General features: G+C 49.9%; 1 protein-coding gene across 1 annotated transcript in view; it reads left to right on the forward strand.

Moving 5' to 3' along the window:
- Nucleotides 1-2,296: 2,296 nt before the first annotated feature.
- The window catches only part of Drgx (dorsal root ganglia homeobox), a 29,050-nt gene continuing 16,053 nt past the window's right edge, over nt 2,297-15,293 (forward strand). Inside the window, exons 1-6 of the mRNA XM_036199956.1 lie at nt 2,297-2,350; nt 2,567-2,685; nt 6,375-6,472; nt 7,710-7,811; nt 10,637-10,815; nt 10,902-11,014. Coding sequence (XP_036055849.1) covers nt 2,652-2,685; nt 6,375-6,472; nt 7,710-7,811; nt 10,637-10,815; nt 10,902-11,014 — 526 coding nt within the window. The 5' untranslated portion in view covers nt 2,297-2,350; nt 2,567-2,651. The remainder of the gene's footprint in view (nt 2,351-2,566; nt 2,686-6,374; nt 6,473-7,709; nt 7,812-10,636; nt 10,816-10,901; nt 11,015-15,293) is intronic.

Here is a 15,293-nt window from a genome sequence, read left to right on the forward strand (position 1 = left end):
GGGTGGGGACGCTTGCCGCTGTCCAAGGTTCTGATCAGTCGGCAGATTTGGAGCGAGGCTCAACTCGGGACGAGTCTGATCAGACCTGGGACAGGTCAGGGCTTCACAGGAACCTCTGCGGCTCGATGTCAGCAACTGGGAGCTGACCTGAAGCTTGAAAGTCACTGTTTTCTGGGGCCAACGCCGTAGCCGGCGTTAGATTTCTGGGGCCGAGGCTCCCTCGGATAACGCAAGTGCGCGCTGAGCCGAGCTAGCGGGGAACCCTCGCTTCCCCGGCTCTCGACTCCCAGAGCGCACTGGGCGCCCACGGAAGCTGCAGCCCAGGGCAGGAGGGCATCCGAGGGGGTTCTTGGCAGACTCCGGAGTTCAGGGGGCCTTTGGCACATGGAACTGGTTGCAGAGAGCAGGGATGCTCCCTGAGCCGGACCTGGAGGGAAGCCGGCGCCCGCGAGCCAGCAGTGGCCTGGGACGGAGAAAAGGTCTGCTCCCGGCCTCGAAGCTGTGCACTGCCCCGCCGGCCGCTCCATCCACCGCGGGGGCCCACCCGACTCGCCCGCGCTCTCCACCCGGGCCCGCTGCCGGGACTCTCGGAGTCTGTGGCCCTAGAGGAGAGCTGGCGCGGCGGTGTCTGGCCGCTCCAAGCTGAGAAGGAATTGCCAGCCTTTCCTTGCTCCTAGCAGGGCCGGTTCTGGTCAGGGGCGGTTGAGCCGAGAAAGGGCCGCTTCTGGGAAAGAGGTTCGACTTGCATGGGCCACAGAGGTGCAGCGTTTCTTCTTGCCTGTTGTCCCTGGGGTGTCCACCGCCCGGCCGGAGCCTCCGCACTCAGTTCTTCAGCTCCGCGCTCTTCGTCCCGGGCGCTTGTCCACGCGTGGGCCCGCCAGGCCTTTTGTTTCCAAAGCTCTGTGTCTTTAAGATCAAGGCTGGATCCCAGGACGGGCAGGGATCCGACCCACCACTTCGCCAAGGCTCTCAAACGCAGCATTAGAATGTTTATAAAATATTCAATTTATGCAAGAAGCCATCGTCCCAAAATAAAATCGGCAGTCTAGACGGAACACAGACACCAGAACTTATCAACAGTTGTCTGACTCGCATTTTCTGATGCATCTTGAGTGGGTCATAATACCAACTTTATTTTCAGTGGTGCATAAATTAATTACACGCATTTAATAACCAAAATATCATTATATTCCCCCTTTAATATCATAAAGGCTTTCCGCCAGGGAAGCACTTAATAGTGCAGGGGGCCGTAACGGGCTATTATCCTGGTGTAATGCTATTACAGAACCAATTATGCGCCATTAGACTTGCTTTTTTTGCAGTTTATGTGATTTGATCCAATCCCGCGCCCCTGACTTGAAAATTTCAACCCGGTACTTTAGAGTTTAATTTTCACCCAGGCAGAGAGAAGGGCGGTCTCTCTCCGCTGAGTGTCTGCCTCGGATGCATTTTAAAAGTAATTGCGAAGGGTCCCACCGCATATCATTTGCAGGGAGAAGCGAACATAAATTCAGGGACCCCTTGCTGAGAACAAAATCAAACTTTCCTTTTGTACGATCGCTTGGAAAGGAAAGCCGTGTGCAAAGAGTACCCCCAAAACCCATCCGGCGGCGACAATTAGCAGCGCTTTGGTAATTTTGTAGTTCAGGAGTCGCCAGGCCTCTGACAAGGGCGAGCCCAAATCCAATATCACTCAGAGAAAGAAGGTTTGAGTGTGAAGGGACCCAGAGGGTGGGGTTGGGGGCGAGTGTTTAGAACATAATCTCTTTAGGGAGAGATGATATTAGTAGCTGTTGTTTCTAGCTTCTTTTAAAAGAAAAGAGGAAAAAAGATTCCTGATGTTTGCTGAGAAGTGACGGATTTTTTTTTTTTTTTTTTACACCACGTGGGCCATTTGTAAGGCCCAATAGACCTATCCAAGTTACTCGCTGTAGACAGCGCTGGAAATAATCAGATTAAGGCCAATTATGCGTGAGATTATAAAGGCGAGTGCTGAGCGGCGGCGCGCGCTGTAGACAGACAGCAAGACATCTGGCCACTTCCCCAGTCACTTCTCTGGTCCTGCGGGCGCCAGCAGCGCCAAGCCCCGCCCGCCGCCAGCCGAGCCCCGCGTGCGGACCAGAGGCGATCACACTCGGGCCTTCTCGCCCGCCTCCCGCGGAGGTAGGCAGGGTTCCCGATCCGCTCCCCCGGCTCCCTGCTCTGGGCCTTGGGGCTCCACCAGCTTCTTGGCCCGAGCTGCTGCGTGTGCAGATGGCCTTGCGCGATCGCCTGACCTCGCTGCGGTGGCCAAGTGCAGGGCTTGCGGCCGGGACCCCTGAGAACCAGAAGCCAGACTGTGGCCAGCTTGGTGAGGGCGCGGTTGCCCAGCAGCCGGACCTACGTGAAAGGCTGACTGTAGGGTCACGGCTTGGGACTGGAGGTGCAACCACTCCACCCCCCCACTCCCGTGCGGTGGCCCCAGGGGGCCAAGGGCTCGTGGAAGGGCTTTGTAGGAGGGGCACTCCCTGTGATCCTCGGGGTGCGCGGGCAGGAGACTCAGGCTCTACTGCTGTTTGCTTTGCAGCCAGGCCGGAGCCACGCACAGGCACAAGTCTACCAGGCCACCACCAGCCCTGGTCCAGCCGTCAGGGCCCATCCGACCGTCGGCGATGTTTTATTTCCACTGCCCGCCACAGCTTGAGGGTGAGTAAATGCCGCTTTCCTTTTCCGGACTGTTCGGCCAGGCCAAGCCAGGCAAAAGCGGCTGGGACCGAGGCAGGACTGATGGGTGTTGGGGTCTTCGCCCCGCGAGGTGGCAGCCGCATGGTGGTGCTTAGGGGCGCCCTTAGCCCCCTCCCTACACCCAGCTCCATCCCTTCGCCCGGGTGCCACCTGCCTCCCACCTCCCTCTCCGCTTGGATCGTGCGCTGCCCCGGGCTATGGGTGCCTCGGGGACGCCTGGTCCTCCCAGCACAGATGCTGGTGTCACGCCTCTAATCGGGGCTCCTCCACCCAGGGGGCCCGCATCAATCTTTCACGGTGTTTTGCTAACATCCCAGAAAGCCAAAGCAAGTTGAACTGCCCGCTGCGTCCTGGGCTCCACCACACGCCAGGAAGAGCCCGATTGCTAGGCTGCCCTCACCCTGGGCGTTGGCGAGAGTTCTCCGGGATCTCACACAAAATTCTGGACAACTTAATGTCAGTTCCTAGAGGCAAAGCTGTCCCTGGAGGCAAGCTCCCTGATGGTTACCTGCTCAGGAGTGTCTAAGTATAGCTTCATCTCAGCGACTCACTGAATTTCTGACCACAAATGCCCACTCTCGAAAGCCCCCAGGACCAGGGTCTGTTTGTTTAAGGTCTTTAGACTTTAGAAAAAAAAAAAAAAAAAGACCTTCCCTATTCCGTGTGTGGTCTCTGCTCCCAGTTGTTAGGTGGGACAGAGATGGTGGGAAGTGAAGAGCTTGAATCTCTGGGTGTCCCTAAGCCAGGGCCTGGGGGACCCAAGGGTGAATGCTCCCTGCCTCACAGTCTGGCTTATGCTGTGGTCCTGAGACCCTGAAACTTTTATATCCCTGGGACACTTGTCCACCTTGCTGTAGACTACCTTAAGCAGTTTCCAGTCTCAGCCACGATTTGGGAGTTTGTTTTCATTTTCCCTATAAAAGCCCTTAAGCATCCAGCAGAGCTTGCTAAGGAAAGCTACTGGGAAGCGGTGTTTAAGCTCTGCGCGCCTGCATTTCAACACCAGGAAAGACCCAAGCAGAGAGGCTTTAAAGTCAGAAAGGTGCAGTCCTGGATAACTACAGCCCAGGACTGGAGGAGACCCTACTGGTTTGTGGTGTGTAGTTTCTATGTGCTGTTGACTCCAACCTCAGCACTGATTGCCAGTTCCCAGCCCAGGCTACTGTCAAATGAAAAAGGAAGAGGTTTGGGCATTTAGCAAGCTGTGTACATTCTGGTGACCTAATGGGGAACTCCTTTGTAAGGGTGACTTAGAGACCACCCTAGCCTAGGCTCTCTCTGACTTGCTTGCGGAGGGGGGCTTGCATTTGCTGTTCATGCTCTTTGCAGGTCCAACCTTGACGCTGACTCCAAATGATGTGACCAGAAGGAGAGGGAAGCTTTAAGCACCTTTCAGACTTTTCTAGATAGAGATCTGTGCCAGTTTTTCAGTGTTGCTGGAGCAGGATGATGCTCTGAAGATGGGAAAGTTGAGACTGGCCAAGGACAGACCTAGGGAGATACAAAGGAGGAAGCAAAGTGTGAATGCAACCTTACTTCTCAGACACTTTGTTCAGATTCATTTAGAGAGTGCTGCATGGGTCTCAAGGTTTTTTCAGAACAAGAACCCACACACGGGCTAGCAAAACCCTCCTCTCCTCCCTGAAAGGCGTCTGATACTGTGTGGTTCTTGTGATTCTGTCACATAAGCCTTTTGTTTCACGTCTGTTATGTCTTATTTGCACTGAGATTATACTGTCTCATCATCCTGGATTCAGTGTTGTTTTTACTTTATAATACATCTTTGAGATTTTTTTCCATGCGTATGTATATGGATCTACTTATTTTCTTTTAGACTGCTGTGTAGTATTCCAGTATTTGTTTTGCAGGATCTATCCACTGATGGATGCTTTGTGTTTCTCGTTTATTTCTTAATTGCAACATCTCCAAGAGCATTCTTCTCTCTCTCTTTCAGCATACTTTATAGCTATAGTCATAGATTAAAAACCTGTGCAGTTAAATTTTTGACTTACTATATAGTTGCCTTCTAATACACTTTCACCAATTGATACTCAAATGAATAATAAATGAACATGCACAATTTATTACAATTTATCGGTTCTGAGTATCATTATGCACTTTTTTGGACAAAGCAATGAGCTTATTTTTCATTGTCCTCTTATATTCTATTTGAGGAGCTACGCGTAAGTTTATTGAGGAGTCTAGTTCTTTTCAAGAAGGCCACTCTCATCTCTTTTTCTTTATTCTTAGGTGGTCAGTCTTTTTCTTCCTGGCTTGGTGCAGTCAGCTTTGCAGGCTTCATCTGGGAAGCATTGTGAGCAAAATTGGAGCAAGGTGTAAGTGAGGAGACTAGGGGAGACAGTGACCAGGAAGTCTGAGAGAGTGCTCCGTGCCTACCAGTCAAATACATCACTTCAAAAAGAGACAGCATGGCCTTCTGCAAAGTGATGGAAACAAGACTGCTTTGAAGCAGTCCCTTTCAGGGTCTACCAAGATGAAGAGAAATAATTACTAGGGTTTGGAGAAAGAACACTATTTGGATAGGACGATGGCAGGAGAAAGCTCTAGTGGAGAAGGGGGGCAGTGCTTTGACAAGACCTGTGGTCAGGTAGGGTTAAGTATCACTCAGTGGGACTCTCTGTAGTGGACAGAATATGAAAAGGCCTGGAGGACTTGGCCTTCTAGGGCTGAGGTTCTGGGGAGGAATGCTGCTTGGATGCTGTGGCCTGAGAGCTGGTCCCGAGCACTGGGTGATTCTGGCAGCAGTGCCCATGGCAGGTGAAAGGCGCACTGGTTAATGGAAACCTACTCATTTGTTTTCCTAAGAAGCCATTGTGGACTATCAAGTAAATAGTGCACATTTGGAAAATGATCCAAATGCACGTTTGGGGCCAGACTCTGTTCTGGCTTTATCGTGAGCACGGGAGGCTGCTGTCAAGAACAATATCTTCCTTTTTCCAGGGAAGTGGGGACAGCGGGATGTTGTGTGAGGCCTGGTTACCTGGTGAAGTGACCTTGGAGAGTGGCCCTAGCAAGTTGGCTTGGCATTCTCTTGGCGCAGGCCTTTCGTTAATGGGTCTATGTAATAGATCCACCATGGTGCTGATGAGCTGGGACTAGCAGTAATTAATAATCATTTATAGATGCCCTACCTCCTTGAATTCTTCACTTGCAGAAGGAAAGTGGTGTGAACAGCTCTTGGTGCTTTCTTTCTTCCCCATGCCATAGCCCTTGGCGGTTATAGTAGCAAGGGAGGAATTCAGGCTTCTGTGGGAGGGGCCAAGGTAGGAGGTGAGCAGATAGGGGATAGAGGGGCAGCTGGGAGGAGGAAGGCAGGTGAGGACCAAAGTTCACTCAAGCCACTGACCCCTCCTGACTTAGAGCACAATTTCACTGGGAGTGGACTTCACTGTCTTGGGTATTAAGGTCACCATTGTCCTATGCAGTAGGGAAGCCTGCTTCTGCAGTCCAAGGTTTTGTGGAAACACCAGAGCAGGGGATAGCAAGAAGAAGGGTCTTACTAAGAGAACATAGAGAAACACGTTGGAAGGATGGGCTCTCTGGGGAGGAGGGTGGAAGGGGGTTACTGTGTGTGTGAGGGTCTGAAGACCTGGTCTCTCTGTCCATACTGATCCCATTACCCCTTGCAGGCACTGCTCCGTTTGGCAACCACTCCACAGGGGATTTCGACGATGGGTTTCTTCGAAGAAAACAGCGCAGGAACCGGACAACCTTCACTCTTCAGCAGGTGAGTACAGACTCCCCACGCGAGAACCGGTTTTCTCCTGCCTCCCCCCACGTCCCAGATGGGCCACTTCTCCCTTGTCTTTTAAAAGAAGACCAACTGTTGAGTTAACTAGGTCTTTGTTTTCTTGAATAACTTAGTGCCTGGGGAAAGGATAGTTAACCTGCGACTTGTAACCTGGACAATCAGTAAAAGAAGCAGGTATGAAATTTTCCACGTATCTTTGATGGATGATCTGAGGCACATTTCCCTGTCAGCAGAATGCTGGTTGCCCCCCCCCCCCCCCCCCCGCAAGACAGGGTTTCTCTGTGTAGCCCTGGCTGTCCTGGAACTTGCTCTGTAGACCAGGCTGGCTTTGAATTTACAGAGACCTGCCTGCCTCTGCCTCCCGGGTACTGAGATTAAAAGTGTGCACCACCACGCCCTGCCTCAGGTTGGGCATTCTTATCCCCAAATAGACAGATGGGGAAACTGACCTATAAGGTTGACTCATGAGCAGACACTGTGGCTGGCTGGAAGTAGAGGGGCCACAGCTGAAACTTTTCTTCCCGGTTTCCCGAGTGTTCCAAGAGCAGCTTCCTTGCTGAGCAGAGCGGAGGTGACTCCCACATTCCTATAAGCTTCTGTGGGGCTGACTCAGCGGCGCTTCCATACGTGGACAGTCTTTTCTATTCCCATGGTGGCACCATGGGAATTACTCTATTCATGAGGCTACCCTCAACTCTTTATTCCTATGATAAACTTGAAATGTAAACACACAGAAAGGTCTATTGCCTATTTCTATGTCTCAGGGAGGGCACACTGTGGTTGTCAGTAGCCTGGGCTATGAAATCAACTGGGATTTAAATCGTCATTCTGTGGAAGTTTCCTTATCTTTTAAAATTTATTTTTATTTATTTATTGTATATGTGTTGTACGTGTGTGCGCATGCATGCACCTATGTGCACATGCATGCCATTGTGTACATGTGGAGGTCCGAGAACAACTTGCAGGAGTCGGTCGGTTCTCTCCTTCCGCCATGTCTCTGGGATCAGGCTCCTTCGTCAGGCTCGGGGCGAGCGAGCGAGCGCCTTGACGGTCTGAGCCTCCTTCCAGGCCTTTGTGGAATCTTTTCAGACAGCTCTTTTCCTCATTTTCTTCCTGGATTTGATCTTCAAAGTTGCTTTCTCACCACCCTGGCAACATCCTCTCCCTCGTCTAGCCCCGGCCTTTCACCAATAAACATTTTCTCTCTTACCAGCTGGAAGCGCTGGAGGCAGTCTTTGCCCAAACACACTACCCTGATGTCTTCACCAGAGAAGAGCTAGCCATGAAAATAAACCTCACAGAAGCCAGAGTGCAGGTAAACCTTCTTTTAAATTATTTAACTCTCTAATATTAAAACTGGCAAACTTTTTTTTTTTGACATCATGACTGCAGAGTGCACATTTGGCCAAAGAAAGCAAATGAGGACTATCTGTCATTTTCATGATGCACTTTAATAACATCAACATAATGTGGAATATTAGATTAGGTTGATTAATCGGTCATTCATAATTAACTAGTGATAATGTTCTACACTAATTTGTCCGCGTCTCTAAGGTACTAAATTACATCAATGCACATCCATTTCCTTGCTTTGGAAAAAAAAAAAAAAAGCTGAGATGCTATTCGAAAAGCAAATCTGACCGCTCCGGGGTGAGGCCGGTCAATTGCAGAGAACCGCGTTTTCAGATGGGAAACAGGGCAGGATCTGCTTTCCAGAAATTGCATCATGCCCAACTTTTCCCCTGCACAGACTCTTTGAGCAAAGTGGACCTGGAAAACACGTGCAATTTAAAAATCTTTAAACAGCAGCAGCGAAAGGGCTGAGCAGATATGGGCTGGAGGGCTGGGGTGGCGGCCACTAAGCTACAATCCTTTTCTGGAAGCTGCTTTTAAGTGCCAAGCCCAGCAGCCGTGCCCTAGTGAGTATGGGAGGCAGACTCACAGGGCTGCCTCTCCAGGCCAGTTATTCTGTAAGCACAATTATATATTCATTTTATTTATGGGGTTTCCTCCATGCTGTTTCTGTTCTTTTTTATGTAGGAGCTTGGGGTTAAGACTATGCAAAGATCTAATTGTAGGAAATATAATAGTTTGCTTTCTGTTCCCCTGGGTCATGTTAGTATCTCTTAAAAACCAATGGCTGAAGAGAGATAATGGAATTCTGAGCAGTAAATTGGGGGTTGTAAACAAATTATTTCCCCTATAATCAGATTATGTGATCCTGATTATTAAATCTGAACATGAATCATTGGTCATATGCGGGCAAATTAAACTGATTATTATTTGGGAATGAAAATGTTCTTTGGCCCGGACCCCGTCTATAGTTTCTTTTTTTAATGCCAGCTTGCCAATAGCTGCCTAAAGACTGAACTGCAAATTGAGATAAATGACACAATTATTGAGCATTCAGAAGTAGCAGATCATAACTTCTCCCTGAAAGGTGCAAGGGTAAGATAGGGGTGGTGACAATTAGAGCTGAGAATTGTTGTCCAGGCTGTTGTTGGCTATTATGCAGGCAGACAATGGCAGCCAAGCTCGTGCTTAGCCGGCTTCCATGTGGGGACAAGAGCCTTGGTGGCGGGAAGGGAGATGTGTTTACACTTATACCACTTGCTCATTCAAATATGATTAATGTTCTATAAAGCAGGGTCTTAATCGAAGCTGATGTTGTCCAACAATAACTAAATAGGGAAATAAACGACTCCATCATGCTCCTTCCTCAGAAGCAGGCGAGCTGTCAGTGAAAAGCCATTAAAATATGATAATGAAAAATAGCTCAATTAAATGTTGTTATAGCTGTGACCTTCATTCAATTAAGACACAAGAAAGTGTCTGCATTTTGCTTTGCATTTAACTGCCCTAAATTTAGAATATAGATAAAATCATTATTCAATGGTTGCTGATACGTGCAATTAAAAGCCAACACGATTAAAAAAAGAAAGAAAGAAACTCAGTTGAAGGAGAAAGAAAATTAAGAGATAGGGTGGGCTGGCAGAGGGCTCAGCCTCAAGGACCCAGGCTCTTCCCGCATTCCAGTGTTCCATGGCCAGAGCGGGTGGGATGTTGTCCCTGGGAGTTGGAGAGAAGCTTGGCCAAACCTAGATTTTAGACAGAAATTATCTCTGAGAAGAGATAAGGTGAGGGGTGGTTTCCCTGGGAAAAGATCCGTGGGCTTCTGTTGCCTTCTGTGAACGTCTTGAGCTGGGACTCCAGGATTCTATCAGGCAAATGTGTGTGTGTGTGTGTGTGTGTGTGTGTGTGTGTGTGTGTGTGTGTGTGTATAATCTCCCAAGACTTATGAATTACCTGACACCGATTTCTAAGGGGCTACCAAACCAAGGTCAAGGTTAGACACAAACTTTCTCCTGACCTGGGACAGCAATCCCTCTTTACTGAGTGTCCAGTTGCCGTACGCTAGGCACTGTGAAATAGTTTACATGTATGTCAGTCTTTCTAACAATGCTTAGGGGTGGTAGCATTGCCCTCTTTCCCAAAAGTGTGGCCCATAGTCCTGAGCCAAGCCACTGGGCTTCTTGTTGTGGCTTTTCAGTTTGCCACTTGGGTGAACTTCAGCAGGTCAGTGAACCTCCCTGTCTGTGAAATGGGATGACAGGACCATTTATCTCTGAGGGTTGCTGAGGACCCCAGCCCACATTTATTAAGATTCAGAATTTCTAAGCCACGCTGGCTCCAGAGGGGGTTTCTCCTGGGTGCTGTGGGTGGCTGGTCAGGAACAGGTTCCTGGACAACGATTCTTCAGAGCCCAGGTGTGAGCTGACTGGAAGGTGTCTTCTTTGATGAGAAGCCCCGGAACAGCATTTTGCAAATTGCTTTCACCGTGTTCCCTGTAGGGAAAACTTCACATCAAATTCACATTCTCACAGGCAGCCGAACATTGTGGACTCCTACAGGATGATGCTATCCCTTCCTGTGGGCAATGCCCTTGATGTTTTCTGCTCCTTACTAGTCGCTGAAAAGTGCCTGTCAGAGGCAGTTCAGCTGATCCATCTGCGGTCTGAATTTCAGAGGCAGAGAACTGAGGGTGTCAGCATGGGCCTCCTGGGGGTCATGCTTGGGTCATGGATGGCTGCTCCTGGCTGACTGTCTGCCTCCCTTGGGTATGTTTCCTGTGGGATTCAGGTTTGGTTCCAGAACCGAAGAGCCAAATGGAGGAAGACAGAGAGAGGGGCCTCTGACCAGGAACCAGGGGCCAAGGAGCCCATGGCAGAGGTAACACCACCACCAGTGAGGAACATCAATTCCCCGCCCCCAGGGGACCAGGCCCGGAGCAAGAAGGAAGCCCTGGAGGCCCAGCAGAGGTAAGATTATCTGGGCCAGTGATGATGGGTCTGGGGGTAGCTCTGTAGACAGGCAGGAACTCAATGGAATGTTCTGTTTTTGCCAGCCTGGGACGAACAGTGGGTCCTGCTGGGCCTTTCTTCCCCTCCTGCTTGCCAGGGACCCTCCTGAACACAGCCACTTATGCCCAGGCCCTGTCACATGTGGCATCTCTGAAAGGTAAGATTTGCTGGGCGGGACAGGTGCAGAGGGTGGGGATGGTAGAGAGGGTGGAGACTGCCTGGCCCCCCTGCTGTCTCTGCTGGGCAGCCTTCTGTTCCTGTCAGTCACAGCCACTACCACATTTGTTGTCCTGTTTGATTTCGAACAGCCTGAGAATGTAGGTGAATGTTACTTCGTCCCACCCAACCGAGGGCTTTTCTTAGAGGCAGCCCTCTCAGAAGCAGCCATCTTTCCACAGTCTCCTCCCTCACCCGGGTCATCGTGGAAGGCGCTGATCTGGAGCTCATGGGGAGGTCTGGGAGGGATGGCCGTCTCAGCTTCCAAGGACCTGTACTGTGCATCTTGCTTATTTGCGCTCCTCAGGGATTCCTCAGGACAGAGGTCTGAATCCCTAGGACTTTTGATGTCTGGTCAGTGGCTGGTATTCTGAGAGGGGAGAAACCTACTGTAGTTGCTTGGTCAGGTCCAGAGCAAAGGGTTTTGCTGGGCTGTTCCTTGGGGATTTCTGGGCACTGTCCCCAGAAGTAAGGGCTTATCTAGTGTCTTTCAATTCTAGTCCACAAAAACCAAACAGCACGGGAAACAAAACCCTACTGGAGATGTTTAGTCAGGCCTGTGACTGCACTGGCTGGGAACAAGGGAGGGCTCTACAGTGGATCTGGGAGACTGTTGTTTGTCACATTAGGCCTGGGGGATGGGCATGTGGGGGTGGGCTGTAGGTTTCTCCTAGAGAATCAGCCTCCTAGGATATCCGCACCGGCCTCGCACCCCAATTCTAAGTTGTGAAGTATGCTATGCTCCAAAACCACAGACTTGAATATAGAGGTGATGCAATGCGTGGGAACTCCACACCGGCCTCCTGTGACAGGAGGTTGTCAAAAGGCAGAGGAACTAACATTATTGTGCAAAATTCCCTTCCTGCTCAATGTGTAAATGCCCAGCAAACCTACACAAACTTCGTGTTTGGACTTCTGGCTCAACCCCAAGATACCTTATTATGTATATTCAAATATTCCCTATATCTAAAAAAAAAAAATCCCAGATCAGAAACATTTCTGGTCTCAGGCATTTCAGATAAGGGATGTGCAATCTGCACAGAGATCGGCTGCTTAGCCAAATCAAGGTCCCAGAGGAGCTTGGCATTATCCAAGGGGCTGGTCCTGATAAAGGAGCAAGCCTCATCCATCTGTCTATAAAACACTATCAGCTGTGGTGAGGGGCAGTTCAGCAGCAAATGGCCAACTCTAATAAACATGCTTCACTCACTCCACACCAGCCGTCTAAGTGGGAGCGATTGCACATTTCTCCTTTCTTGCAGTTCTCGGGGTGTCTCTCTCTTTGGGAAGTAGAGATGGGACCCTTCAGTGGAGCTTTGCCTGCAGTGGCTGGAGGGAGGGTGGGGCAGACAAGAGCTAAACTTTGGGACAGGAAGGGCAGAGGAGTCCAACACAGTGGGTGGGCAGGGAGGGAGGGGTCAGCTGAGGTTTGTGTTCTCTGTGTCTTAGGGAGCATCCACCCTGATGGTGTCCTAAGGTAGAGGGCGGGGCTGGTAGAGGGCTGCTGATTGGGCCAGCTGCTTATACACATCTGCCTACCTCCCTGCTTTCCCTCCCTCTGTTTCCCCTCCCACCCCTTCATTAATCCCCTTTGACTGGGCTGTGCACCCCCAGAGGCTGTCCTGTGTCTGCCTTCTTAGGAACTGAATTTCTTTGATAGGACATTGCTTTGGGGGATCAGGGATGGGCAGGGCCTTACAGAGGAGTCAGGAATCACAGTGTACTCACCAGGCACGGACACATCTCTGCACATTGCAGGAGCCTGCCTGGTAGCCTACAGTGTCCTCCGTATATACACTGCTCTGAGCAGGTCAGGATTAGGTAGGGAGAGAGGGTGGACAATAAGACCTATGGGGACCCACAGCATGCTGGGATGTTTCTAGAGTGGTGGTTCTCAACCTTATAATGCTGAGACCCTCTAATACAGTTCCCCATGTTGTGGTGTGTCCCCCGCCAACCGTAAAACTATTTCATTGCTACTCCACAACTGTAATTTTGCTACTGTTATGAATCGTAATATAAATATTTTTGGCGATAGGGCTTTGTCAAAGGGGTCAAGGCCCACAGGTTGAGAACCACTGATCTAGAGGGAGGAGGAAAAAAGTGAGAAAACAGCAGTGTAGTTACACTCTGCCTCCCTAGAGACAAGCGAGCCCTTGCCTACTGTTCTGGAAGCAGAGGGCTCTTTTGATTTGCCATTTTCCTGCGTCAAGACAGGCATGAGTAAAGCACAGCCTTCTGTATTCCTAGAGACGGTGAATGCAGGAACGACGCTGAGGAACTCTAAGATTTGGCCTGGGCAGAGGTGGGGTGGGGTTAGAAAGATCAGGAGGCTTTGCCTACAAAGAGCCAGTGGCCTACCAAGCCAGCCAGTGATGGCAAATTCGAGAGTGGACAGTTTTGCTAGAATTTCTGAATTCTCTATAGAAGTTGGAAATGTGTTTTTATTTGGAATATTCATGCCTTATTCTTTTTGGACAACTATAAAGAAGCACATAGACCAGTGGTTCTCAACCTGTGGATAATGACCCCTTTTGCAGGGGCCTCCTAAGACCATTGGACAACACAGATATTTACAATATGATTCATGAGAGTAGAAAATTTACAGTTATAAAATAGCAACAAAAATAATTTTGTGGTTGTGGGGTCACCATGACATGAGGAACTATGTTAAAGGGTCAAAACCTTAGGAAGGTTGAGAACCACTGATGTAGACCATGACGGATAGATAAGAGACACTTGTTTCTTATTGTTCTAGAAGCTTGGAAGTTAGGGTTCGTGCAGCACTGAGGCCTGGCTCTGGGCTACATACACAGCAGAAAGGATAAGAGAGCTAGTTCTCAGGACTCCATTCTTCTCAGGAGGGCTCTGCGCCAGTCCTTGTCCCTCCCAGAGCCCTACCTCCTAACATTGTCAGCTGGTGGGTGAAGATGTCAGCACCTGAATGTGGGGGAATACAATCACTCAGTCCACAATAGTTTGTGTTTCAAATGTTGTCTCCAGAGTTTTGGGGTCAACACAGAACATCCATGAGCAGTACTAGGGACCTGCCCTTCTGTCGTCCCTGCTGAGCTGAGAAGGCTTTTCCTTTCTGTCTTCTCTGTCTGCTTTCTGAATTCTTCTCCTGTGTTCCTATTCTTCTCTCCTCCGCAGATTCCTCCCCAGCAAAGCCCCTTCCTTCGGCCCTCCCTGGCCACCCTCTGAGGCCCCACTGAGCATCTGGCCTTTTCACCTCCTGCAAGCTAAGGCACCTGGGAGAAGGAGGGAAATGAACAATTATTGAAAGTCTCTGTGTTGGCCAGGCAGTCTCACGACTTAGTCTTGTCGGCTAAGTTCTTGTAGTGACACAGTCAGCATCCTGCAAGGAGGGGATTCGGACAGATTACTCATGTGCTGGTGCTAGGATGGCTGAGATAATGGCCGGTTTGTCACTCCACCCTGTGACGGCTCTTCCAGATAGGACCGGTTTGGTCTGGAAATCCCCAGGGCTGCACCACCGTCTGCTGTAAATCCAGGTGGGCTCTGCAGCTCCTGAGATTTGTTTGGCTAGGATACAGAGTGAGATGTGTCTTTCTGTTTTAAGTTGGTTTCTGAACACTCTTGAGATTCAACACTCAGTTCTTTTGTGGGACGTGTGTTAAATGCTTTGGAGAGAGGTCAGATTCCCACCTCTCAAAAGACCATCCCCTTTCTTCCCAGACTTTTCCCAATCTTCAAAAATGAAGTGAGTAGCAGCATGTGGACTCAGGAGAGGAGCCCCACTTTCTAGGGCCTGGTTGAGTTCTAGGAGCCCTGGTCTGTGACTCAGTTTCCATTACTGCCTGTACCCCCAGATACTGGCTGGGTCCACTGTCTCCTTCTCTTGGGCTTGAACTCAGTGAACGAGGGTCCTGGCCAGCAAGAGACTGCATCAGTCAGTTGAGAAGACCATTGAGTATACAGGAGCTCAGGGAACCCGTCTCAGCTTTCTAGAAACAGAAAACTCAAGTTCAGGGTTGGGAAGTCAGTTGTTCATAACTGGCAGTGTTGGGGCAGATGTTTGGCTCTAGCAGAAGTGGGCAAAGGGCACTTTTAAGGCAAAGCCATTATCAAGCATCCCTCCCTGGTGAGTAAGAAAGGCAGGCTGGACCCCAGCAGCTTAGTGTCCATAGTCCTGAGCATTTTCATTGATCCTGTGGAAAATTCCATGGGGATATATCTCCACCTGATTCTTGAAAGTT

This window comes from Onychomys torridus, chromosome 9 (assembly GCF_903995425.1).
Source record: "Onychomys torridus chromosome 9, mOncTor1.1, whole genome shotgun sequence".
Classification (NCBI taxonomy): Eukaryota; Metazoa; Chordata; class Mammalia; order Rodentia; family Cricetidae; genus Onychomys; species Onychomys torridus.